Source organism: Tubulanus polymorphus, chromosome 2, assembly GCF_964204645.1.
Source record: "Tubulanus polymorphus chromosome 2, tnTubPoly1.2, whole genome shotgun sequence".
Classification (NCBI taxonomy): Eukaryota; Metazoa; Nemertea; class Palaeonemertea; order Tubulaniformes; family Tubulanidae; genus Tubulanus; species Tubulanus polymorphus.
Window position 1 is genome coordinate 10,318,450 of NC_134026.1, and position 24,994 is coordinate 10,343,443.

General features: G+C 37.0%; 1 protein-coding gene across 1 annotated transcript in view; it reads right to left on the minus strand.

Moving 5' to 3' along the window:
* Window positions 1-13,654, minus strand: part of LOC141898610 (uncharacterized) — a 14,497-nt gene extending 843 nt beyond the window's left edge. Inside the window, exons 1-20 of the mRNA XM_074784606.1 lie at window positions 13,520-13,654; window positions 12,900-13,142; window positions 10,997-11,167; window positions 10,441-10,583; window positions 9,504-9,672; window positions 9,101-9,299; window positions 8,459-8,670; window positions 8,127-8,306; window positions 7,655-7,761; window positions 7,267-7,408; window positions 7,006-7,176; window positions 5,877-6,068; window positions 5,139-5,378; window positions 4,810-5,052; window positions 4,661-4,709; window positions 4,490-4,567; window positions 2,376-2,450; window positions 2,220-2,297; window positions 2,075-2,137; window positions 1-1,852 (exon numbers count right to left, since the gene is read on the minus strand). The exon at window positions 1-1,852 is cut by the window's left edge and continues 259 nt beyond it. Coding sequence (XP_074640707.1) covers window positions 1-1,852; window positions 2,075-2,137; window positions 2,220-2,297; window positions 2,376-2,450; window positions 4,490-4,567; window positions 4,661-4,709; window positions 4,810-5,052; window positions 5,139-5,378; window positions 5,877-6,068; window positions 7,006-7,176; window positions 7,267-7,408; window positions 7,655-7,761; window positions 8,127-8,306; window positions 8,459-8,670; window positions 9,101-9,299; window positions 9,504-9,672; window positions 10,441-10,583; window positions 10,997-11,167; window positions 12,900-13,142; window positions 13,520-13,577 — 4,665 coding nt within the window. The 5' untranslated portion in view covers window positions 13,578-13,654. The remainder of the gene's footprint in view (window positions 1,853-2,074; window positions 2,138-2,219; window positions 2,298-2,375; window positions 2,451-4,489; window positions 4,568-4,660; window positions 4,710-4,809; window positions 5,053-5,138; window positions 5,379-5,876; window positions 6,069-7,005; window positions 7,177-7,266; window positions 7,409-7,654; window positions 7,762-8,126; window positions 8,307-8,458; window positions 8,671-9,100; window positions 9,300-9,503; window positions 9,673-10,440; window positions 10,584-10,996; window positions 11,168-12,899; window positions 13,143-13,519) is intronic.
* Between the last annotated feature and the right edge of the window lie 11,340 nt (window positions 13,655-24,994).

The following is a 24,994-nucleotide window of genomic DNA, read 5'->3' on the forward strand; positions in this document are numbered from 1 at the left end:
CTCGGTGCAATCATCTCCTGGATTAATGTCACTTAATGAAATATGGAATTTAATCGGCTTTGACTGACATTGCAGTGCCACTCGATCGAATTCCTTAGTCATCGCGGTGTTAATCTTAACAGCAGTAGTCGTCAATGTGTCGCCGATAGACGGTCTAACGTCTGGCGAACATTGCCTGAAGTAGAAATAGAAATTCGACTGGCAGTACAGACTCAGCACATCATACGCCATCTGTGTGTATTTGTACGACTGTAGACGAGTTTCTAAAAGAAGTTCGTCAGTTATTTTCTTTTGTTTCGTGGATTCTTTGTATACTTTCTGTAATTTGGCGTTGTAGGCTTGCAAAAGTTTGAAACTTTGACGGCGAGAGAGCACTGCTTGCCACGTTCGGGCGTGAGTGATTGTTTCTTTTGTAAGAGCTTCCCCCCAAAGCGTCACATCGATTAATGCTTTCTTGTATCTTTCGTACGAGTTGATTGCCTGCACTTTCGGCGTATCCAAATAGTTATCCGCCATATTTCTGAGAATCTGCCATTGGACAACTTTCACATTCAGCTCGGCAGCTTCTTGTATTGTATTCAGATCTACGTCCAAAGAGATCGACGTGCTTCCAATACTGTTCATCAATAAATCGCTAGTTGCGAAAAGTTTCTTGATGCGATATATCAACAAAGTTACGTCCTTTACAGCCTTACCGACGTCCGTCAAATGTGATACTACTTTACCAAAATCAAGATTCTTTCCTGTGACAATACCAGCGACTCCTCCCACGAATTTTATTGCGGCTGTAATAGAACTAACGATACCTTCCTTTTTAAGGAACATATAAAACGTCTTTTGAGCAGCGGAGCATGCCTTCTGTGCATTTTGGTACTCGGCGTACATCGCATTCATGCTTTTTAACGACACTCTCATTCGAATGATATCGTTTTGTAGGGTTTTCTCTTCGTTGGTCATCGACATATTTGCTTTATCGACTAACATCGACGCCGAAAGCAGCCTATCACTATCGCGCTCAGATGCGTCCTCGATATGCCTCATTTCAGCATCGTAGGTTTGAATCATCGACAGAACCATTCCAAGCCATTGGTTGTACGCTTTGGTTGACAACGGTGGAATCTTGTGAAAACCGGACTCGGTCGTCATTCGCCAGTCTAACGCGATCTGCCGGGCCTGCTGCGATAGAGCAGTTATTTCATCCCCGATCACGTAACCAGCATTTTTAGCAGCTTCTTTCGACGAAACTGCACCGATATATTCGAGCAGATCTACGGCTATGGTGTGCTCATTCGAGTCGCTATCCGCGATTTTACGGGCGCAATAGATGGCCAGATTAAGATGAGATGCGTCAGGAGCGGGAACGGGTACTCCAAGATGTTCAACAAGGTCGCACACGAATGGTGCTTGAATGTCTTGCGAATACAAAGTAAAAGAAGCGTTACGCTCTTCGTAATATACCGCCATAATACCTACAGAACCGCAAGGTGACTTGACGTAACTAGCCGTGCAACCTTTCAAGACTTTCGTATTCAGCCATCCGTAGTTGAACCTGAACGCGCCGTTTTTACCCATGTTGAAATAGCGAGTAACTATTTCCAGATCATAATGCACGTTAATCACCGTCGTCAGCTGCGTCGATATAGAAAATATTCGAATTTTCTTCAACGCGGAATCGCTGGAATATTTATTCAATTCGTTCAGATCGATGAAAGATCGCCTAATGATGATCGTGTCTCCATCGCGGATGGCATCTAAATATTTTGCTTCTCCGCAAGTCGAATAACAGTTTTTACTCATGCACGAGTCTCGTCCTCGTGGTGTTTTCTCATCGAATCGTATTTTAGCATTGGTCCTGTTTCGAAATAGATAACAGAATTTCAAATGGACTACCGTTATATAGCTTAGGAAATAACCGAATTATGAGCAGAGTATTGCTTTTCCATATAGAGCCAACCAATCAAAAGTTAATATGGCGAAAGATCGTTGCAAATAGGCTATCGTAGTTCTGATATATTTATGGTATTGTTGCTAAGTTTTGAAGTTTGAAGCTTAACTAAACATCGAATCTATTTACCGGAATCGCTGTAACGGTAGGTGCGATATTAGCCGATAAGAAATTTTCTTGACCCTGGTATTTCTACAAGAAAAGAAGAGAGCATTTATTTCTAAATGAAATCCCCGGCTTCCATTCTGCAATTCTAATGCCAAGGAGCACTCACAATGTAAGATTATTGAGGTTCTTCAGGCTACTAAATAACCTACTTGGAAATCCCCATATTCGATCACTTGATATCTCTCTAAAAAACACGACAAAATGATTGTAATACATGTAATCAATTTTCTTAGTATTTTGAAACGCAAACAAAATCACGTACAATTCTTGGAGATTTTCTAAATCGTCGAAGAACCCATTCGGGGGAACGGTCAATTGGCTGTTGTTTGAAAATTTACTGAAAGAATAAATTTGAAACGTTCTCGAAAACCCTTGATATTAAACTACGGTAATCTCTGCTTTTGGTTACAGCATCTTCTGAAGCAAAGATCATGATAATGATGTGAAATAAGAACCCTCAAATATTTCCTTGCGTTCATGACCACAGAAGTGTTAAAATGTGCAAACTCTTACTCGGCCTATAACTTAAGGTTATTTATCTATTATGAACGAACTATATTCGAAAACAAGTGAATCAAAACATAGTCGTCCCACATCAAAATTGACACTTCGGCTAGATATTCCATGAAATTGTTGATTTACAGTTCAGAATCAGGAGTGATCCAGACCTGAGCCGAACCAGAGCTCCGTCTGTGCTGGTACTTTCAAACAGAGACGACCGTGTACACTGGAAGCTCGCTGATACATTAGCGTGCTATACGGTTGGACTGTTTCGTCACAGTTCCAAAAACATAATTTTTTTGACGCCTTATAAAACGTTACCATTATGAAACCTAAACAATGCTAACCATTCAGCGTCATTTTACAAACGACAACCGTAAATCGATGTGCAAAACGTCACAGGTTTATGTGTACTCATACAAGCTATTTGGCAAAATATTATTGATAAAGATGTAGAATGGCTCCCTGTGATTATATAATGACCTCTATTTGAACGTCGGAATGTTATATTGCATTGAATATCATGAGAAGACGTATTGTAATAGTAAAGGATGTATGATTATATCAGGAGCGGCAGGCATAAATAGAAATGATAAGTAAATCGGATTATTCGGTTAAATGGCGGATGTATACATGATTTGGAAGTCTGATATAAAAGTCAGACCCTGTCATGGGGATGCTAGTGGAATGACGAAGCTATCTACGATCTGAGTAGGGCCGGCGTGGATTTCATCGGCGGCTACAAGCGGTCTATATAAAAACGTGTAAACATATAATTTCAATATTCAAATGTTTTAGAAAATATGTTCGATATTAGGGGTATGCAGGTTTCATGAGATTAGCAATTTATAATAGCATAGCTGTCATATACGGCTCCGCGTCCCCTGATGGCATGTGTATAAGGTGACAATTCAATTCAATACTTTATTGATCCTTATTACATTGAAATTCCGGGATAAAATTCCACAATTCAATAAAGTTACAAATTTTAAACTAAGAAAATACAAAATACAAGACACACGGGTAATTCATACTGAATAACATGTATAAGTTATTTAAATGACAATGTCTACTTCAACCCAGACTCAAGTCTAGGATATCGAGTGACAGCCAAACCGGGCCCCGGGACCGGGCCGGCTGGCTACACGATATGCTCGAAGTCATGATGAAGCAGACATCAGAAGAGCTCTTTCTTCAACCATGGAGGCAATGAAGTTGCAGACCAGCTTAGAGGCAAAAGTGAATCGAAGTCGGTCACAAGTTGACAATTTTTTTTTTAATTAGACCAGTCGAAGACTGTATCATCTACCAATCGCCAAATCTCATAATTCCCCAAATTTCTTATAACTTCGATTTCAAATTTGCAATTCCACATTAGCTTATCCCAGATATTCTACATCTTTTCGCAGGCGTCAAATAATTTATTAAAAATAATTTTCTTGTTCATTTCAACTTATCTTCTAACATTGAGTAATAATACCAATACAAACAACATGATTTTTCATCCGAAACGAAATAAACTTCCGGGATGAAAATGCAGACATAGCAAATTTTGATATTTTTTCCAAGATAAGAATAAAACAAAATCGACGAACGACTTACGTTATCACGAGTCATAGTGTATCTTAAAAGCAATATGTAAGTTGTTTTTCAACAGTCGATTTTCTTTTTGTAAAATCTTTTTTTTTATACACAGAATCATCAGCAACCGTCAAAGAATGCCGTTGAATAGAAGAACTTAAGGAGTTGTAAACATCGTATTTCCAAAAAAGATTTTTTTGAAATTCAATCCTACTATAGGAATTTAAGATATAGATATAATAACTACTAAATTCAGAGAAGTAAAATTAAAAAGTTCGAACTCGCTAAACTTACAGTTTAGTAATGTATTTTGCCGTCTTGAACAGTTCTTTTGGCAACGGCAGATTGAACAGATTCAACGTTGAAAAATCACTGCACGTATGAAAGCACAAAATCAGGCCATTATTATTTTTAATACTTCATGTCATATTTTGCCACGATTTCTATGCAAATATTCGTACTTACATCGCCGTTTGCGAATTCTGCAAAGCCTTGTTCACTACACGCCACATATCTAGAAAGAAATGACGACATTCAGTAGAGCGAGTGACACTCTAAATGGTCATTTGATAGATTGAATTGCTTTCTGTTCCGTAGGTTGACTGTTTAGATACCTGTCGCTTGGCCGTGGCATCTCCTGATATAAAGGACATCGCTTGAGGAAGACCGGTATCTTGATGGTATTTCAAATAACGCGCAGTTGCCCAAGCGCGATACGAATCCACTGCATTCAAAACTAGTGACATTTATACATTTCATTCTACATTCGTCGGGTGTCATTCCAGAGTCAGCGTTGAAATATACTTTCGCATTGTTTCCGACCGAAGGCATCAAACCGTTCATATACACGAAGTAAACTAAAATTTGCAAAATAAATCTCAATCTCGAACTGCTGCCAAATACACACAGTATTAGTAGCGATCAAGGGAATCATATTTATTACCTTCGGTTTGTCGCATTTGGAACGAATACTTATAACCGGGATCATTTTCTTTTCGTAACTTTAACAAAAAACAGTCATTATTTCGACTTGAGAATGAAGCACCGACGCAGTAAATGTCGTAAGTCATGCACATGCGCAAACATTCGGCTAGACTGGACGCTTTCACTATCCGAAATGAATTACTACTTTGAGTTGAAGGCAACGCTTCAAAACATCCGAGGTATTCATCAGCTGGGGTCACTACATGAAATTGAAAATATTCACGTATTCAGTTTGATAAGCGAAAATATTTACGTATTCGGTTTGATAAGTACGCTTTCAAATGATATTTTTCTGGAAAGATTGATAAAATACTAGTCTAAGCGTTTTGAGACCACCTGTCTCGATTTGAGTCCAAAAAAGTCTTCAAGCCGAGTCATTATTTTGTTTGTTTAACGGCCACAATGTCTGATGCTTTCTAAAGTATCGATCGCCTCTGATCAAGTAGCGCTGCACCCCGGAAATTATAACAGGTAGGCCCGATTTTTTGTACAAGCTAACTGTCGCTTCAAAGCAGTCCTTCATCTTATATTATTACATTTTTATGTATCTGTTTATTCATTAATTCTGTAAAAATGTTATGAGAAAATAAATCATATAATCATCATATAATTTGCGATGACTTAAAAGTATGGTTTTGTTTGTACACCTACACAACGGCGTTTGGAATGTATGAAGATATGAAATATGGAATCATACCTGTTGCATTTGAATTGACGTTGTATTTACAGTCGCCGATACATGGCTCCAGTTCGGTGGAATTATCATGACACCGTAAGCCTCCATGCGCGGGTGCTGGATCATCGCATTGACGTTGTCGGACTCGCGTACCAGCTCCACACCTACTTGAGCATTGGCCCCATCCACCCCAACAGCTCCACGATCCATCAACTAGTACGTAGGACGTTATCATTAGATTGTCATGATCAATTTATCAATTATCGATGCTTTAGGTGGATAGTACATTTATCACTAAAAACCCGACTGAAACCCCAGACTAGGGTAGCGGACATAGCATCCTGGGTACATATTGGTTTTTGAGGTGATAAAAAACTTAGGATAGTATTGAAAATTTGATATTTCATATAATTCTTATTGAGAGATTTCAACTCTAAAATTGCTTCTTGTTTTCGAAAATACGTATTTCACCAATATTACCAACTCGCTTTTTACCAAATTCCTATCGTATTTCGACTTAGGATCTTCTTCTGTGATTTTCGATCGACAAAACGAGAGATGAGAATATCTTTGAATAATGTCGAATCACGACACAAAAAAATAGAATAATTGGTAATTTATCTGTATCGAAAATTCAGAATAACAAAAATAATAACATAAAAACAATAATATAATAAAAACAATAACATAATCAAAATTGCAATGATACCACGGCCACCAAATACATATATTCAAGTTTACCAAAAATGTTCTACTCCGTATTTGTTGCAGATTTCAATGATAATCGATTTACTTCAAATGGAAAGTTGGTTTGATCTTGATAGTTGAAGCATGAACGACTCACAAACTACTAGCAAATCTGAATCATTACTTGCCGCAAGCGGAATCCTCGATTACCATAGTAACATTTTCGCTGCCTTATATTGAAATAATTCTGTCCAATACCTTATTTCGTTGGGAAATTAGCATTAAAAGCATACCCCGGTCTATTTTGACCTTTTTTTTTTACTACGTTTTAAAGTGTAGAAATACATTCATATGTAAACGTTTGTAATTGGAAGCTGGAATTAATGATATTTATCAGCAGTGATGCTTTGCTTTTAGTCCTAGAGTAGAGATAAATTTCCATGCATCGCAGAAGCCAACTTACCTGGACAATGGGCTTCGAAGCAAGGTTTCATTTGTTTTTCCTGGCCTTCGCAAGGCTTTCCGCCGTACCGTGGCACGGGATTGTTGCATTGTCGTTTGCGTACGCTGACACCATCTCCGCATGTCTTTGAGCACTTGGACCACTCACTCCACGTCCCCCAGCCTCCGTCGACTAGTAATCAGAAAAAAACACAACCAGCATCGATGCAAGAATATAAGCTATCGATAGTGTGATTTATAACCTATAGATTTGGGTACGTACCTATGCATCCAAGCAGTTCTATCCTCATGCATGCTCCCGCCGAAGCTGCGGATCTGATATAAACTCGAATGTATCTCGCTTTTATTACATTATCGAAAAATAACGTGATTGTTGCGTCGCCATTTTTGTTACCAGGGAAAAGCTGTAACGAAACACCCACGATCATTCAAATAACGTCATGTAAACAGAGCATTTCAGCACAAAAAAACGGTTGATAGTTTCCGAACTAGAATTTCGGCGATAGTTATCATGTTCATAGGGACACTAGTCAGTAACTGGTTTAGTTTTTCAAAAACCAGACGACCAACTAATGAGTCGTATGCGTTCATCGATCGGTTTTGCTACAAATTTTCTATCTATGCAATGTGGCAAAAATGAATAAAAATACCTTTCCCGCATCTTTTTGATAAACAGTCTCCCATTGATTACTATCCTCACTCGACATGACCTCAAAACTTGTGACAAATCTATTTTTATAGCCTTGCGTCTGAATTCCTGAGACATGAAAAAAATCAAACTGTTGAAGTTGCACCAATTTGATAGTTTTTAAATATTTTTCTTTTTTAACCAAAGGATCCACCGAGATAAGATAAAAACCCACATCTGACGATGATCTCTCTAGGGTGAGATCGAAACGTCGTGTATTTTACATTTTAGATTTTTTGAATAAATGAATTCTCGATTTTGAAATTATTTCTATTTTCACATAGTGGGTTTTTATCTTATTATCCGTTCACCACGTTTGAGTGTAGTTATTGTACTACGATCCGTCATAGTTGCCAAGTTCGATTTGGTGGTATCTCGATCGCTATCCAAAGTATGTAACGTATATAACGTAAATTTTATTCGATTTAAATTACCGTTTACTTTGACGACGTCACTGAAATCGATCTGCATGAAAGTCCCGACATCGCCACACCAGGCAGAATTCTGTTTGTTGAGTCGACCATATACGGGTGGATGAGTGACGTCCGTCGACGAACCGGAAAGAGCCGTATCAGCAATCGTCATATCTTCCATACCCATAGCCTGTGTGCAAGCTGTAAATTTGAAATAAACACCGGACATCAACCCTCCACAGATAACTCTAATCAAACTAGGTCCCGTGTGATTAGCGATCACGAATGGCGCATCGTATTTTTTTTCGAATACGCCTATCACGATTTCATTTCATAGAGAGATATCCACTCACCTAGATCTGGTATCTTACAAATGAATTCGGATTCGGTCCAACAGTTCATCGACATCCAAACAACATTGACATTATGTTTAACGAATATGCAACTCGACGCTGATGGAGAGTCAAATCGCACGTCTAGCCAGGCGGTTTTACCGTACATGGTCATCCACTGGTTGAGTTTCGTGTCGTAGCGTACGCCTAGACGGTCCATGTTCCCATTCAAACTACAATAATTTGATAATTATGTTAAGATTGTCTAGAACCCAATATCCACAACGAATATATAAGATGAGTAACACCCTTAATCGCTATCATCCCTAGCATATAGCCGATATGTAACTGTACGTAGTCCATTCTTCCATGGAGAGATGTAACGTTCGTTATAAATAATCTCTAAGGCCTTGTACCCGATTAGGGTAGAGAATAATAAGGACAAATGTGACACCGTAGGGTGCGAACAAAACAAATGAGTTAATATGAAAATTTGAAATCTCAAAATGACACAAAAATGTTGGATAAAAATTGCTTCGAAATGAAAACAAGAAAATATTCTTTAAAGTAATGACGTTTGCAATTGATGATGTCTTTCAGCAATATGACTGGTATCATTCGTTTCGTTTTGTTCTTAAGCGCAACGACAACGTTGACTCTTACATGTGTTCTTTACGAAGCCACTGTGCTTCTTCCGGTGTACTTATGGCCGTCACGTGACCGAACTGGCTGTAGGACTGACATTTCTCCTCGGCGATATCAAAAGACGTCAGATACTTTTTACCTCGATGCGACCCGTAGCACATACCGTTGCGATTGTGCCATTTGTCTGGCCACTCTTTACCTTTTCTTTGTGGGCAAGCTGAAATGAGGCCGATGATCTAGATAAATTCATATTCACCACAACCAGCCGACGTGAAAATAGTCTTGGAGTAATCATCCTGGTAACATGATTATAATGAAAACTAATATAACGAGCTCGTCGATACTAAAGCAGCACTAGAGTAAATGGGATGAAATGCATCCTAAAGATTTCCGTTGGCCAATATGCTATAAGCGTACTTACTCACAGGATGCTGACATGAATAGACCAAGTACGAAGTTATCGAGTATTTTTCACACGTCACCCATCCGTACGATGCCTTGAAGTCGAATCTACATGCTCTTTTGCCGTCGCAAGCCGCTACCGCCGAGTCGTATATTGGGTATGGGCGAGTGTATTGCCGATCAAATGCCTTTAATGATTATACAATACATGCATCATAAGTATTCTTTTTTAAACGATATAGTCTAAGCTATCTTATTAGGATGAGTGGGAAATTTGGACTTTTTAAAAATAAAATAGCTGATTTTTAATCAGATTTGATTTTCCTAATCATAATTTGCTAGTCACGTGTCATCTAATCGAATCAGATTTGCACAACAGGATAAATTGTATGATTTGTTCAAACCGCTGACAAGAGAATGCTGCCCCTGGTCATTGACTATTATTTTCTAAAACACATAAGTTTCAGTTTCGCTAAGAGTTTTTGACCATTTTATTCAGTTTCGAAAAGCTAGGGGTTGTTTTAATAGGGGTTTCCATTTGATAACACTGATCCTGGATTCTAAAATGACCAATCAATGAGACACGTGCATCGAGTTTTTAAAAGCTGCTAAAGGCATATTCATTGAATGGCAGAAACTCTCTTGTGAAAAAGAAATTGCGAGGTTCCACCATCTTTACATCGTATCGAATCATATCAAAACAGGTGATTTGATGACTTGATGATTTGATAAATCGATTTTGATTTGATGCCGCATTAAATTAAAAATTAGACAAAATTGAATTTGATTATGCCTGGATATATACGATTTTAGTTAAAATCAAATCTGATATTACAGGATAAAATCGCCTGAAATAGTCCATAAACGAAAGTGGTGAACCGTGCTTAAAAGGATAGTATAGAATAAATGAAAAGTTTCGTATCAGTCTGTAGCAAATGGGTGCGAAAGAAAAATACCATATTTAGGAAAGGGCATCTAAAATTCACGTTCGGTAGTGTCCAATCCGGACCTACTCTCCAGGTAACAAGTTTGATAACTTGATCTTTTGGACACGCCAAAGTCTGCATCGTCCGGCCCCGTGGTTTCATCGTATACACATCTGTAAGGAGGATAAAAGTTCGATTTGATGAACAAGCGGCGAAACAGCATTTTCAAAGTTAACCATCTTTTAGTATACATTTCTAAATGAATAAGACTTGGATGGGGAAACTCAGTGAACTTTGCGTGTACAGTAAACCTCGCCTATCTCGGGCATGGCCGACTCGGACTTTTGACCCAGACAAAAAGCGAAATAATTTTCTGACTCCCAAACGAATTTTATAATCCTTAACTAGAATAAGCCGAACTGCATTGATGGATACGAAATAGATGTATATATATTCTAAAATATATACTTAAATGTTTTTGAACAATTTCATTGAAACTTCTGTTATCGGTTCGGTTATTTTCCTGTCACGACTCACGTGTTCACGAGGGCATTGGAATATCTCTACAGTAATAAGCGTAACATACAATTACGATTTCGTTCGCAGATGTACTTGTACGGGTTATCGCAACTAGCCCCTTCCCATTCTGCAGCTGCATTTTTGATGAGACAATTTCTGTCTGGTGTTTCATTGGGCGATCCTGGCTTCCAATATGTCTTGCCCACCGGCGTCGGGGAGTGGTCGTCCCAAAACCATCCTTTGCATGGATATAAAACGGAATAGAAAAAGGTATGATTTTTTATAAGGTCCTTACTGAATACATTAGCAACGAATTAGATTTTTTTTCATCCCCAAGAAAATACCGCTGCGAAGGGACATGTGTGGAAGCCATTTGTATCCTAGATACCGGTGGCTTATCATATGGTTTATGGTTTATGTGAGGTTATTATGATAAAAACTATGTTATCGATATTACTATGATATCAGTTATTGACCGCGGTAAAATAAAAAACCATTAAATTTTACGATGATGAGTTACCATTTATGTTTTTAGTGAAATAGAGATACAAAAAGCCAATGGGTGCAGTTTGATATTTCGTAGTAGCACATTGGCGGCAGAACCGGAAGTATTACAGAAAAACTATAAACGTAGACTGTTCACGTCACAGCGCGTCAATTTTTCTGAGATTTGAAAATTACTTTCCTCTGAGAAATCAGTTCCACAACCATTTAACCAGCAACCGCCATTACACATTTCCAGGGACATGCAAGGAAATATTCTTCTAGTTCTAGGCCCCAAATTTTTGGAATACTTGGAATATACACATACAAATTTAAAACATTTTATTTGTTTTAAAATAATCTAAGACATTCCTTTGTTAACCAATATTCCTAATTCCCAAACACCATGAGCAAAATCAGTTAACTGGTATTCGACTTTGTTACGTCCGTGCTTTAAATCTTCGTTACACTGTACTATTACTATTCATGTGTACATAGAAAAGAATATATTGTGACGAAGAAGTGATAGTGAAGTTATAACCAAGTTTGGTTGTTATTACAATGGCAATATCTAGAAACATTGTGACACTCGATCTCCACCATTCATTTACATTTCACACTTTTCGCTTCTAAACGCCACGTTAAACCCAGTTTTTCGTTTTAGCGCCACGTTTTTCAAAAATTTTGAAGCTCGAATGTCACATTTTTATGTGGCCCGAATCAGCCACATATATTACGATGATTGTAGCAAGGTGAGATTTACGATCTAACGTTTTAAATTTTGCTTGATATTGTGGGAAGGGGGAGTTGATCATCGAGGTGTGCTATTGTTTGTGTTGGGGTTTGTAAGATATCATTGGAAAATCGTATATTTCGCCAAATATTTGATAGAATGTTCTGAGGTGAATTTTGATGAGTGGAGTGCGGAGGTACGTATTTGTTTTTAGGACTTTACGTATATATGAACATTATATACGAATAACGCCTAGAAAATTCAGTGAAATTCATCTAATTTCTGGGAAAACCTTTTGGAAATTATAAAACCAATTTGTTCTCGTCGATTGAGCAATTTTGAAAAAGAATTCGAGGTGTATTGATAACGGTTGAGGATAATTTGAAAAAGCTATCGGTCCTTATAGTTTTGCGTTTGCATTTTATCACTATTTCTATATAAAATCACCGATTGGCGAATCAAAAAGGTTTTTCAGTCAAGTACGCTCCGTTCATCGATGAATTTGGATGAAATCTAAATGAATAGTGAGTATCGGTAAATAGCGCAGTAACTGAATAAGGCTAATTTTTAGGAATAGAGTACTAAGCGTTTTGCCGATTCGACGTTTTTCATTAGGCGTTTTTCGAATACCGTGACTGCAATGGTACATATAAATATTATACATTATCATCTACAAACGTCATAACTTGTGATACCATGGAAATATAGTTTATACATCCGATTAACGTTACATGCAGTTGTTAATATAACTTACGGGGGCTGGGTTTTGAATTCCACCAGAGGTTATAACTGTGCGATCCTAACCACCATATTTCGTTTGTCAGTATGGACTGCACGAAATTCCATTCGTCTGGGTTATTGATGACCACCGCCAGAGCACCCTGCGCCCAGCATCTTGCCCGCGCTTCGAACCAAGGTTTAGGCGTCGTAAACCGCTTGTAACACGAGTCCTTGTATGTCAGCCATCCGTTCGGACAAGCGACATTCCCACCGAATACTATCGAATAACAAGACTACACAGATTACCCCTAGTCCAAAAATAACTCTATTTTCATATTTTCTATTTTATAGGATTTTTGGGGTGGAAATGTAATGAAAGGGTATAGGTAAAAATGCATTATAGGCCGATAGAAAATTTGTTTCTATTAGTCCTTTTCAACCACCTTACAAATTATCGTCGAATTGTCTAAGAAATGTGTGTTAGGGTTCGGAATGCATTTTGTAAACTCCTACATACAACTAACGGTGATGGCTAAAGGTAGGCCTACATAAATGAACCTTAAAAACCAATCTGCATACAGATACAAGACTGAATGAGATAACATAGAGTTGAATGATTATTCAAACAGCAAAATATTCAAAAACGGTTCTCACCAAAAGTAAGCGCGAAGCAGCTGAGTGTAAAAAGAAACAAATACCCGCCGATTATCATTCTAGTCGAATATGAGCGATCTGTTTATTCTTGCGAGAAGAATAGCTTAAACGACTAGAATGCTCAAGCAATTATTCTATCTGGCGTTGTTCTCGGAACATTAGCCCGTATTTGAACAAAATACTTCTAAAAAAACTGTCATAGAAACAACCAACTAACCAATCAGGCGACCGTGATAACATACCATGTGATTGATGTATGGGAGACTGTTAAACACTGTTATTAGTGATTGAAATGGGTGATTGAATTTTTGACGTACGTAGTGTTGGTTCGGGGTTATCATGATCATTCCCCATAAAGAAGCAGCAGCTATGGTAATTATTTTTTTATTAATCGTTTACGTAAGTTAGGTGTTGATACCGGCCTGTCATAAAATTAGGTACATGTTATCGTGTCAATTTCGACAGTGACTGGTACAGTTAGTGAAGAGGCACAACTTAGCCAGTAGGTTTTACTAACCCTGTATGTATAGAAAATAGCGGTATAATTGCCGTTTCTTCGTGAAATGAACCGATTAAATAGAATGTTATTACTGTACCCATTCATCTATCAATGGATCGATCACGGATTTGAACTCCCCAATGAAGTGCCCCCTCGAAAATCACCTGTCCATTGCCCTTTACGTCCACGTATAGCTTTCGGTTTGAATAACTGTATAACTGTAGCATACCTCCTTGTATAAATAAAAAATCCCCCTTAAGGGGTACATATCCGAGGGTGGCTATGTCCATGTTGGGACTTGTCTGGGGGTTATTCTGGACAATTTGGGGGAGAGATCGATATTCTTTGAGGATTAATTTGTGAAGGAGGGCCTAATTGTCTAGGGCTAATTTCACAAAGGGGGATATTGCCTTGGGAAGGCTTGTATAGGGGCAATTGCTAATTGGTAAAATGACTAAGTTGAGTAAATGGCTCTGGGGAATTGTCTAGATCGTTAAGTGTTGGGATTAGGGTCAGAGTTGGGTTAGACAAACCCTAGCCCACAGTGTTTAGTATAAAAAAACCTATATTTGCCACGAAATTTCCAGTCGAACTAAAGATTTATTTCGTTCGAACGAAAAGATTTATTCGGGCCTACACGAAAAACTTTTTCATTACCGGCATGTCGCCTCCGGGGCTCCGTATTAAGTGTGACCGATTTAATCGTAGGCCTACGTAGCCTTTTCTGATAGTCTCTGGTCATTGTCTTGATTGTCTCCCGATTCAAAAACTTTTGAATCGGGAGCCGAACCGGGAACCGGCTACTGGTTCGGCTCCCGATTCAAAATCATTTTCAATCGGGAGCCGAATCGGGAACCGGGAACCCGGAGCCGGCTACTGGTTCGGCTCCCGATTCAAAATGATTTTGAATCGGGAGCCGAACCGGGAACCGGGAGCCAGCTTCACAGGGGTCAACTATTAAGAAATATAACTTTACTCTCCTGACTAAAATTGATAGTATAAGGAGGTCTAAAAAGATCACACATAGAAAGATACAATACAGGAAAGACACAAAATGACACAGATTGATCTCTACAATTTACAGTTGAAAATACAGTTATCTAAGTACAGTACCGTACTTAGATAGTTTCGTACGCATTGACTTATTTTCACAGTTTAGTTCACATTATATATGAGAGTATTTGGATGTCTCCAGAATTTGTCTGGTATATACTTTTTCCTTAATTCTAGGTGTTGTGGACGTATTAATAAAGATTGAAATTCGTCACCTAAGTAGATCGCCTGAGTAACATTTTTCACATAATCTTTCATCTTGCAAGATTAAAACGTTCCTTTTCTACAGGAAGCTTGTGGTTATTGGTGCGGAATTTTGTTAGTAATACTCGTGATTTTATTGGCAATTTAGTAAGATAGTCTTCTAGTTCAAAGTTTTTTTAAATCAATCTATAGTATTTCTTTAATCAATACTATTTCGATTACGATTACGATTACGATTTTATTTACAAAACAACACTGAAGTGATTAAAATTTGGAGAATGAAAACGTAACAAAATATATATACATCAACTATTTACAATACTATATATACTATTGGAGGGATCTATATACATCTAAGCCGGTCTTAATGAATTTAGCTAATTTGACCGTTGGGTTTTTCAGAATATCAAGGGTATTAAAGGTATTCAAATTCAAATAGTTTTTGCGGGGTTCGTTAAGTAAGGTACAGTCAAACAGAAAATGGGATTCGTCACCTAAAGTATTACAAGTGGGGCATATTCTATATCGGCTCTGTCTAAATGAAGGTTTGAAAATTTGTTCACAGGTAAAATATAGGACCCGACCCTAAATTCAAATAAACTAGTTCCTAAGTCATCCGCAAGTTCTATTATATACTTCTCTAACCTAATATCATTTCTATATTGCCTAAAGTTAGTGTATATCGGATTAGTATTTATGGCAGATACAGTTTCTTGAAGGTGCTGGTCACAGAGTATCTGTTTTATTCGTTTTGAAAAAGATTTACTGTTGGTCATGAATTGCTGCGTCCAAATGCAGGACAAACCACAGTCATCAAAGGTTTTCTTTATATGATAACCAAGGGCTCTTAAATTTATCCCTTAAAAATAAATTGAAAGATATTTTAAAGTATTGAATAATAGTTTGGTTTGCTTTCCAGATACTGTTTTAACCCAAAAGTTAATCATCCTGCGTCTAACATCTATATTCAAAGGATTACGTCGTAGCTCTGATAAAACTTGTAAGTTGCGATCTGAATATTTCGTCACTTTCATTAAGATTTTACAGAAGAAGCAATGAATATTTTCTGATAAATCAAGATTTTCGTATCCCCAGATCTCACACCCATACATGGCTATTGGAGCAACACACATATCAAATAATTTAAACATAACATCTATGGGCAATTTCAAACGTCTGCCTTTTTGAACGATCGAAAACATAGCTCTCATAGCTATATCGTAAAGATACTTTTTTGCCTTAGCAAAGTTACCATTCCAATTAAATTTTACTCCGAGATAAACATAATCTTCAACTATCTCTAACTCTTGATCACCAAACATAAATTTCGAAATCGTTTTTATCCGGGATTTACTTCGCGCAAATACTAGTACTTTAGTTTTCTCTGAGTTTACAGTGAGACCATTATAGCCGCATAATATTCAAATAAGGTACCGTAAATCGGGGTGACTTGAGACACTTTTTTGTGATTTTTTTAAATGCAGCTCGAGGACCTACCTACAATCCACCCAAATGATGATTATTTGAAAAATAATTGGTCCCTCTTCAGTTCTAGGCATGATGGAAAAATGTGTCTAATGATTTTCTTAATTTTGTTATTCAATAACAACTGTCTCATGTCACCCCTAGGTGAGGGGTGACTCGAGACATACAGAAAGCTATGTTCTTTCCAAGGCCCTTCCGAAAAAATGATCAAAATATTAGTTGAAAAATCGTTTTTATTTCAAAATAAAACGTTGAATGAAAAATAAAGTCGGGACTCTTTATTGTTTCAAACATTTAAGTAAATCATTAACATGGAACTCTCAAACGAAAATTAACTTATCATCGCTTGTCAGACCTTGTTTGGCGCCCGCCAAATATCAAAGCAACACGAACCCTTGCTGCAAACCTTTCATTGGTCTTATTACACACCCCAAGATGTCTTGGGCGGACAGTTTAACGCTCAGTGCCCACCAGTCTATAAATCTAGCCAATAGTCCGTCGTATTTTACTGGCAGGTTTGCTCTATGAATAACAGGCATCTGATTGGCTAGACTGGTGGGCGCTGAGTATTAATCTGTCGGCCTAAGAAATCTTGGACAATGTAATAGACCAATGAAGGGTCTGCGGCCGGGTGTTTGTTGCTGTGATATTCGGCGGGCAGCAATCAAACCCTGGCAAGCGAGGATGATTTGTCAGGCTTGCTTATGAAGTCTTTAGTTAACAACACCTTTCCATTCATTTATATCAATGTCAAACCTTAACTGTCCTCTACGCAGCTCTGTTGGCTTATTGAGAACACCTTTGATTTGATGAACATCAACCACCGCTATGTCCGGAGTCTGTGGCCAAACAAACACATTTGATGTTCACGATAGGTAAAACACAATATCCGTGTTGACGCGATGAGGAGAGAATCCCACAATGATAATAAAAAGTCCGAAAATGAAACTTCGAGATAGTAGTTTATTCAACGTTTCGACTATATCCTAATAGTCATCTTCAGGAATAATGAGATACTACAGAAATTATGAGATATATATACAATCCAGGGACAAAGAGACTAATTCAAGTAATCAGAGATGATACAAACTAAAGGAAAATTAACGTAGAAACAGTTACACGCTAAAATAGATTAAAGGGAAGCAAACTAAGGGGTGATTATAAACAACAATAGTGAGTATAAATATAAATGAAACTTAAAGTCAGTAGTAAAAAGAAAGACAAACTAAGGGGCACTTAAATTAAAATTGATGTGTTTGATTGATTTGTGTTCTGATTGATTTGTGATTGATGTGTTCTTATATCGTCTCATAAATTTGACATCAATATTTCCATTAAAACCAGAAGATCCGCCCTGAACCTCACTCAGACCTTTTCCAACGAAATATTTGCTTCTGCCATTATTGAGAACATACTCGATAATTACGTTTGTACCTTCTGTAGAGACTGACGGTGTATATGGACTAACACACATCCAAGTGGTGTTGTCACACTGCCCAGATTCCTTTGATAAATCAGTACAACTTTCCGAAGTTTTTTGGTGGCCATTTACAATTTGATCTACTATTTCAGAGTCTGATTCAGCCCCCTGTTGGACGAATTTTCTGTGCAATTTCATATGGGGTTACTTGAGACAGTGTCTCAAGTAACCCCATATGAAAGTGCACAGAAGATTTTAGTCGGGGTGACTTGAGACACTTTCAAGTCACCCCTAGTTGGCTGGATAAACATCCAACCTAATTTTTATTTTTATAGAATAATGATGAATAAAAGATCAATATCTAAGGTCACAGAGTGCACTGAAGCTTTGTCACTGCATATGTGTATTTGGGGTATAAAGAGATGAGTTATGCACCCCGAATGAAGTTTTCTGAATATAATTTTCCTAGGTTATGCAAAACCTTACTTTCAAGATTGACACACTTCAGCTCACTGTGATCTGGACTATTTAAGGCCCCTAAATTCATGCTATATGAGAACAAAATTCATTCTACTCACCAAGCTTTTAGAAAAAGTGTAGATACTTTGTAAGAATGACACAGCAATTACTCATCGGCCATATTGTCTCAAGTCACCCCCTTGTCTCAAGTCACCACAATTTACGGTATCTAAGTGTAGTTGAAGCGATTTCTCATCCTCAGCAAGAATAAATGTATCATCTGCGTATAGTATTATGAATAAATTCAGTTAAGTATCAATATCCTGGTCATGATTCAAATTTAGTTTTTCAATAAATGACAAAAGTCGGTTTTCCACGATCAATGAAAAATCCTTCAATGTCGATTAAGAATATTTCGAATACGAATACGAATACGAATATTTATTACACTCCAACCATTCCCATGGTATATGGAGGAAAAAACAGTATTTACAATTATTTACAAAAACAGTAGATAAAAGTAGATAAAAGCACTTTGAAACATAACAAACGTTATTTACAACATACTATTTACATACACTACCGGAGGGATCTATATACATCCAGACCTAATTTGATAAATTTAGTAAGTTTAAAAGTTGGATTTTTAAAACATCAAGATTCCGAAAGGTATTTGAATTTAGGTAGCTTTCACGGAATACGGTAAGTAATTTACAGTCAAAAATGAAATGTAGTTCGTCGCCTAAAAAGGTGGGACATAATCTATCGGTTCTCGGTAGATGGAGATTTGACAATTTATTTACAGGTAGGAGATAAGACCCAATCCTGAACTGGAATAAACTGGTCACTAAGTCGTCATCAAGCCGATTCATATAGTTTTCAAATTTGATATCCTTCTTATATTGTCTAAAATTAATGTATAACGAGTTATTATTTAGCCTAAATTCTGTCTCTTGCACATGCTGATCACGGAGTATACGGTATAATTGTTTTGGAGAAGTCCTAGAGTTTACCATAGATTGTGGGGTCATACTAAACACCGTCAGGAGCCGTCAGACACCGTCAGGAACCGCCAGGAACCGTCAGGAACCGTCAGACACCGTCAGGAAGACCGTCAGACACCGTCATGAACTCACGGGTTATACTAAACACCGTCAGGAAATAAAAAACAATGATTGTGAATTCTAAAATTGAATATTTTATATTAAAATCAACACTAAATGAGCCCTACTGTGCACGAGTTTTCCTTGGTAAACTCAACAATACGCTGTGCAAATTGAGCAAATTTTGTGAAATAAATCTTTTCGTAATATATCGTAGTTTTTAGTTTCTTAGTTTGAGTTAAACTTTTTTCCGATTTTGTTTCTAAATCTAACATTAACTTTATTTTGGCAAATTGTTATTACTTCGAAATGACAACAAAGTGATTAATAAATTGCAAACTGGGTCTGTTCCATGCCCTAACCCCTAACAGACACGCCTGATGCACAACGCACTAATGAACTATGCTTTTATTTCGAGCTATAAGACCCCCTACTTAATTATTGGAGTTTTTAGATACACTACATATCATATAGCCACGGGTCACTAATCCTATTCACAATTAACACATAAAAACCAACAAATGATTCTTCAGCACGTCATATTTTGTTATCTCTCTATCGCGACGGGTGATTCCAATTTTATTGTGGTGAGATTCTTGATAGAACGAAGTTGTGAGGAATAAAAGGATAACCATGAGTGACAAAAAACCAACGAGACGGAAAAAGGCACCCGCCGTATTTACGCCAAGTAATGTTGTCAAGAAGCGAAAGAAAATTTCGAAAAAATATCCATGTAAAGGTAGGAACAATTGTTTTTTCATTTGTGCTATCAAAATTGCAGTAAATTACGACTGAAATATTTATATTGGAACTAAACTTTGAATGCTAGCAAGTCAAAACTGAATTTAGTCATGTATACAATTTTTTACCATTTAAATATAAACAATACCGAAGAATTGGCTTATACTCTGACGGCATTTTGAATAAAGCTTTTTTTGAGAGCCCGTTGTACCCATTTTTGTAAATCTCAAGCTCGTAACATTATCGAATTTGCCCTGATTATCGAAAATTGTGTAAATTTGAACAACGGTTTTTCTCCTCTCAATATTTTGATCTCTAAATTTCTCGCTTCACTTCACTTCCGCCCCATTAAGTATCAATTCTGTTTAGCTTGCTACTTCCACTCACTCACTCAGTCACTGATTATTCCTTGCCTTTTGTTTTTGTCTGATTACCCCCTAATTTGTCTCTGATTTTCAATCACTCTACAATTGTTTTTAAATTACTTCAATTTGTATCTACCCCTAGTTTACCGTTTGCCGTCTTAGTTTTTTCCTATTGTTTTCCGGTTTTTCCGGACGTGTGGCGCAAATTGCCGACAGTTTTCATATAGACCTCTATATTTTTGCTATTTTTTGCTAACTTCAAATTTTAATGAAAACTACGCAAAATCTCTTCGGGTTTTAATGAAAACTACGCAAAATTTCTTTGGATTTCAATGAAAACTATACGCCCACGCAAAATATCTTTAAATTTTAAATGAATACTGCGAAAGATATCTTTAGATTTTAAGGTTCATTTGGAAGGGGCGCACAGTTTCTGAAATGTTTGAATTTTTTCGAAAACAATTTTTGTCAAATAACGAACTTGTCAACTTCAAAGTTGAGTACCCTGCATCTTTACGCGACGTGTGGCGCAAATTGCCGACAGTTTTCATATAGAAGTGTTTATGAAAACTACGCAAAATATCTTTAAATTTTTATGAAAACTACGCAAACTTATGAAGAAGAAATTGAGATATTACTGAAATATAGAATTAATTGTATTATTATATGGAGACGACATAATTATATTTGCAGAATCAGAATCTGAATTACAAAACAATTTAAATATACTCTTTGATTATTGCTAAGTAAACAAGTTATCTGTTAATATCGATAAAACGAAAATAATGGTTTTCGCCCGATCGAAGCAAAGAGTAATGAGTTATTAGAAAGAGTAGACGAGTACAATTATCTTGGAATTTTGTTTACCTGGGATGGAAAATTTACAAAAGCAAAACAAGCAATTCACAACAAAGCTGTTCGAGCAATGTTTGCTATAATTCAAAAAGGCAGATGTAATTTACCTCCAGACTCTACCTCTTATTGTACGGGTGCGAAATATGGGGCCATGAAAATGTCGATATCTTGGAAAAAGTCCACACAAGGTTTTGTAAATTTAAAAGTTACAAAATTCTGGCAGGTTACCTTTAACTTTTAAGGGGCTTAACTATTTGAACAAAACTTTGAATGCTAGCAAGTCAAAACTGAATTTAGTAATGTATACAATTCTTTACCATTTATATAAACAATACCGAAGAATTGGCTTATATACTCTTTTTTACCATTTATATGAAAAAAAATTATATGTATCGGATTGGATCTGCCAAATTACAATCCTAAATTATAGCTATGACATTCCCTATTTATATTTTCAGTTTGTAATGACAATTGCGCCGAAGATGCAATTTTATGTAGCAAATGTGAAGTATGGTTACATCGAGACTGCGAACAACTTACGTAAGATCTGTTGTCTGAATGGTAAAACTTATGACTTCGTGCACTCACTGGAACGGTTGAATAATGCAGCAAAAAACGGATATCGCAATCTCCAGAGCGCAGTAACACTTGAAAGGATATTACTTAAAGGTCACCAACTGACTTATACATATGTGAAATCTGATCTCGTTCCACATGATTATTCGCATCAACTACTAAAAGGAATTGATCATGCAAACACCGTGCCGTTGTCAGTTCCAGGAGACGGCAATTGCCTCTTCCATGCCGTATCAACTTTGTTATGTGGTAGTTCATTGTTAACTGATGAGCTTCGAGTGCGCTGCTCTATAGAGCTGGTTGAAAATGATAACTACTATAAAAGTTCCAGCGATTTCGCGCAATTTTCAATTGTCTCGCCATCGTACGAAGACGCTTGTATAGACTGTGCCAGCCCTCGCGCATATTCCTCGATTTTCACCATGCACGCGCTATCGACAGTTACTCGAAGACCAATTAGATCAGTGTACCCCTTGTGCAATGGGATTCTCGACAAAAACATTGGCATACTGAACAAATCTTTCAAACCTAGAAAGCCCCTTAAACAGTCAGGCGAAGAACTGTTGGTATTATGGACGAGATGTGCACCCTCAAATCGAGAAATATGGACGCCTAATCACTTTGCGCCACTCGTGCGACAAACGAGCCGGAATGAATCATCAATCGATGGTAAGTTTTTTTAACGCGTAAATGATAAAACCCTGTCTGAATAGAAATCATTAATGGGAATAAACTAGTGATCATTGAAATTTCCATCGACTTTCATGTCCGAATTTCAATTCGTCTAAAATTGTAGCTTTCTTTCTTCATTTCATTTTAATAGATAGTGAGCATTGTTCAGAACCTGTGAGTATCTTGAGCGAAGAACCGAAAGTTGCATTGGATGAAGATTTGAACGAAAAGCTGAACGAAAAATCTGACAGGCGTAAGTTTGTAACTCATCAATCTGATACACATTACAGCGTTAAATGATGTCAATTATGATGCCTAATCGAAGAGTTTACTCATTTTCAGGCGCAGATTCATTGAACGGGGAAAATGATTTTATAGCCGACGCAAGTTTCCTCAATATTTCAACGGAAGAAGGAACAAATGTATCCCGTAAGTAAAAAGATATTTTTATCAGAAATGAAATGTAGGGCCTATGCAAATATTTCTATTGGATTAGGATTTTCTAAGGGTGCCAATACGGAATTTATTGTAGGAAATTATTCGTTGAGACAACAGATTGAGACAGATAGTTTTCTCAATACCTCGAAACAAGAAGAACAAATCGTTAGAAATCAAAGAAATGCATCATCGCCATGGAATTCTGGTAAATATCTAACATTTTAGTACAATAATAGCATATATTCTATATTACGTATATGAGATTATCTCCAAATTTTTACTTTCCAACTTGATACTACAAATTGAATTAATTATGTATGATAAGTAGATTGTGATAACAGTTAAGGCATAATCAATTAGTTTTTGATTGTTGTACGGCTTAAATCAACCAGTGATTCCATTGTTTGACTGTGGGTAATTAACAATAGTGACAAAATCCTTCTATCCTTTAATTACAGGAATTGATGTCTCTATGCCACATTTCCACGAATCGACTCTATTAAACGAAACAATTTCCTCAACATCATCCCATAAATCCAGCAAACGGGTTAGTTTTGCTAAACCAATAGCCGAAGATGTAGATGGGATACTTAAAAATGGTAGATTCATGGAGACCTATGAAGCTTTCGATAAAATCTTGAATGTCCGTCCTAAGGTCACTGACACACCCTCAGGAATTAAAGAAAACGTATATTTCTTATTGGAAAATTCGAATAATACGCAACGCAGACAGAATGGGAAAAAAGTAGTTTCGTTGATGATTGCGGAGCCTGGGACACTAAGCACTGTTCCACAAAATCGTCGTTATTTGTTGTCCACGAAGATAAATTAGGCCAGGTAAGAAAAACATGCATTTTGACATTTTTTACTATTTCAAAAGGCGTAATTTCGATTTATTTTATAGGACTTTAATTTCACACTAATGAATAGAAAAAGAAAAAATTGAATGTATCAATTATAGTATCAAATTCGTTTGCACATTATTAGATGCGAAATAACCGATAATATTAATTGATTTCCTCTATTGGCGAAATTGTAAGGCTGCTTTAGATTTTTTTCTCTGATGAAAAAAAGGTATTTAATTTAATTTCTCTTTTGTTATGTATTTTATAGAGCGTAGAGAAAAGGAATGGTGTGTATGTTACGAAGAAGCAAGGTATCTGGACTCCGCTCGTCCCTCAACCAGAAACAGTTTGCGTTATAAAAAGGATATATTATCAGCTGAAAAGAGAAAATTCATTTAAAAAAAGAATTACATGGGTAGAGGGGGGTGGTCGAGTCTGGCCATCGACAGCATTAGTGGAGTATATTGGAGAGTACCCCAGAGAGAAGGTGCCTCACGGAAACACTAAAAAAGGGACAGGGAACGAATACGTGAGGTCATCTGCGGATACGTTAAATCGGGTTGCGGAACGCGTAACGAATGGTGAAAATCCTCGACAGGTTTATAAGCAAATGCTTCTCGAAAATTCGATGAATGCACCGCGCAATATGAAGCAAGTGCAAAACGTAAAAGGTGCAGTCGATAGAAAGAATAGACCGGTAGAAGGAAATCGTAAAAATGTTGCTGATGATATGCAGGCAGTAATGAATATGATAATCGAC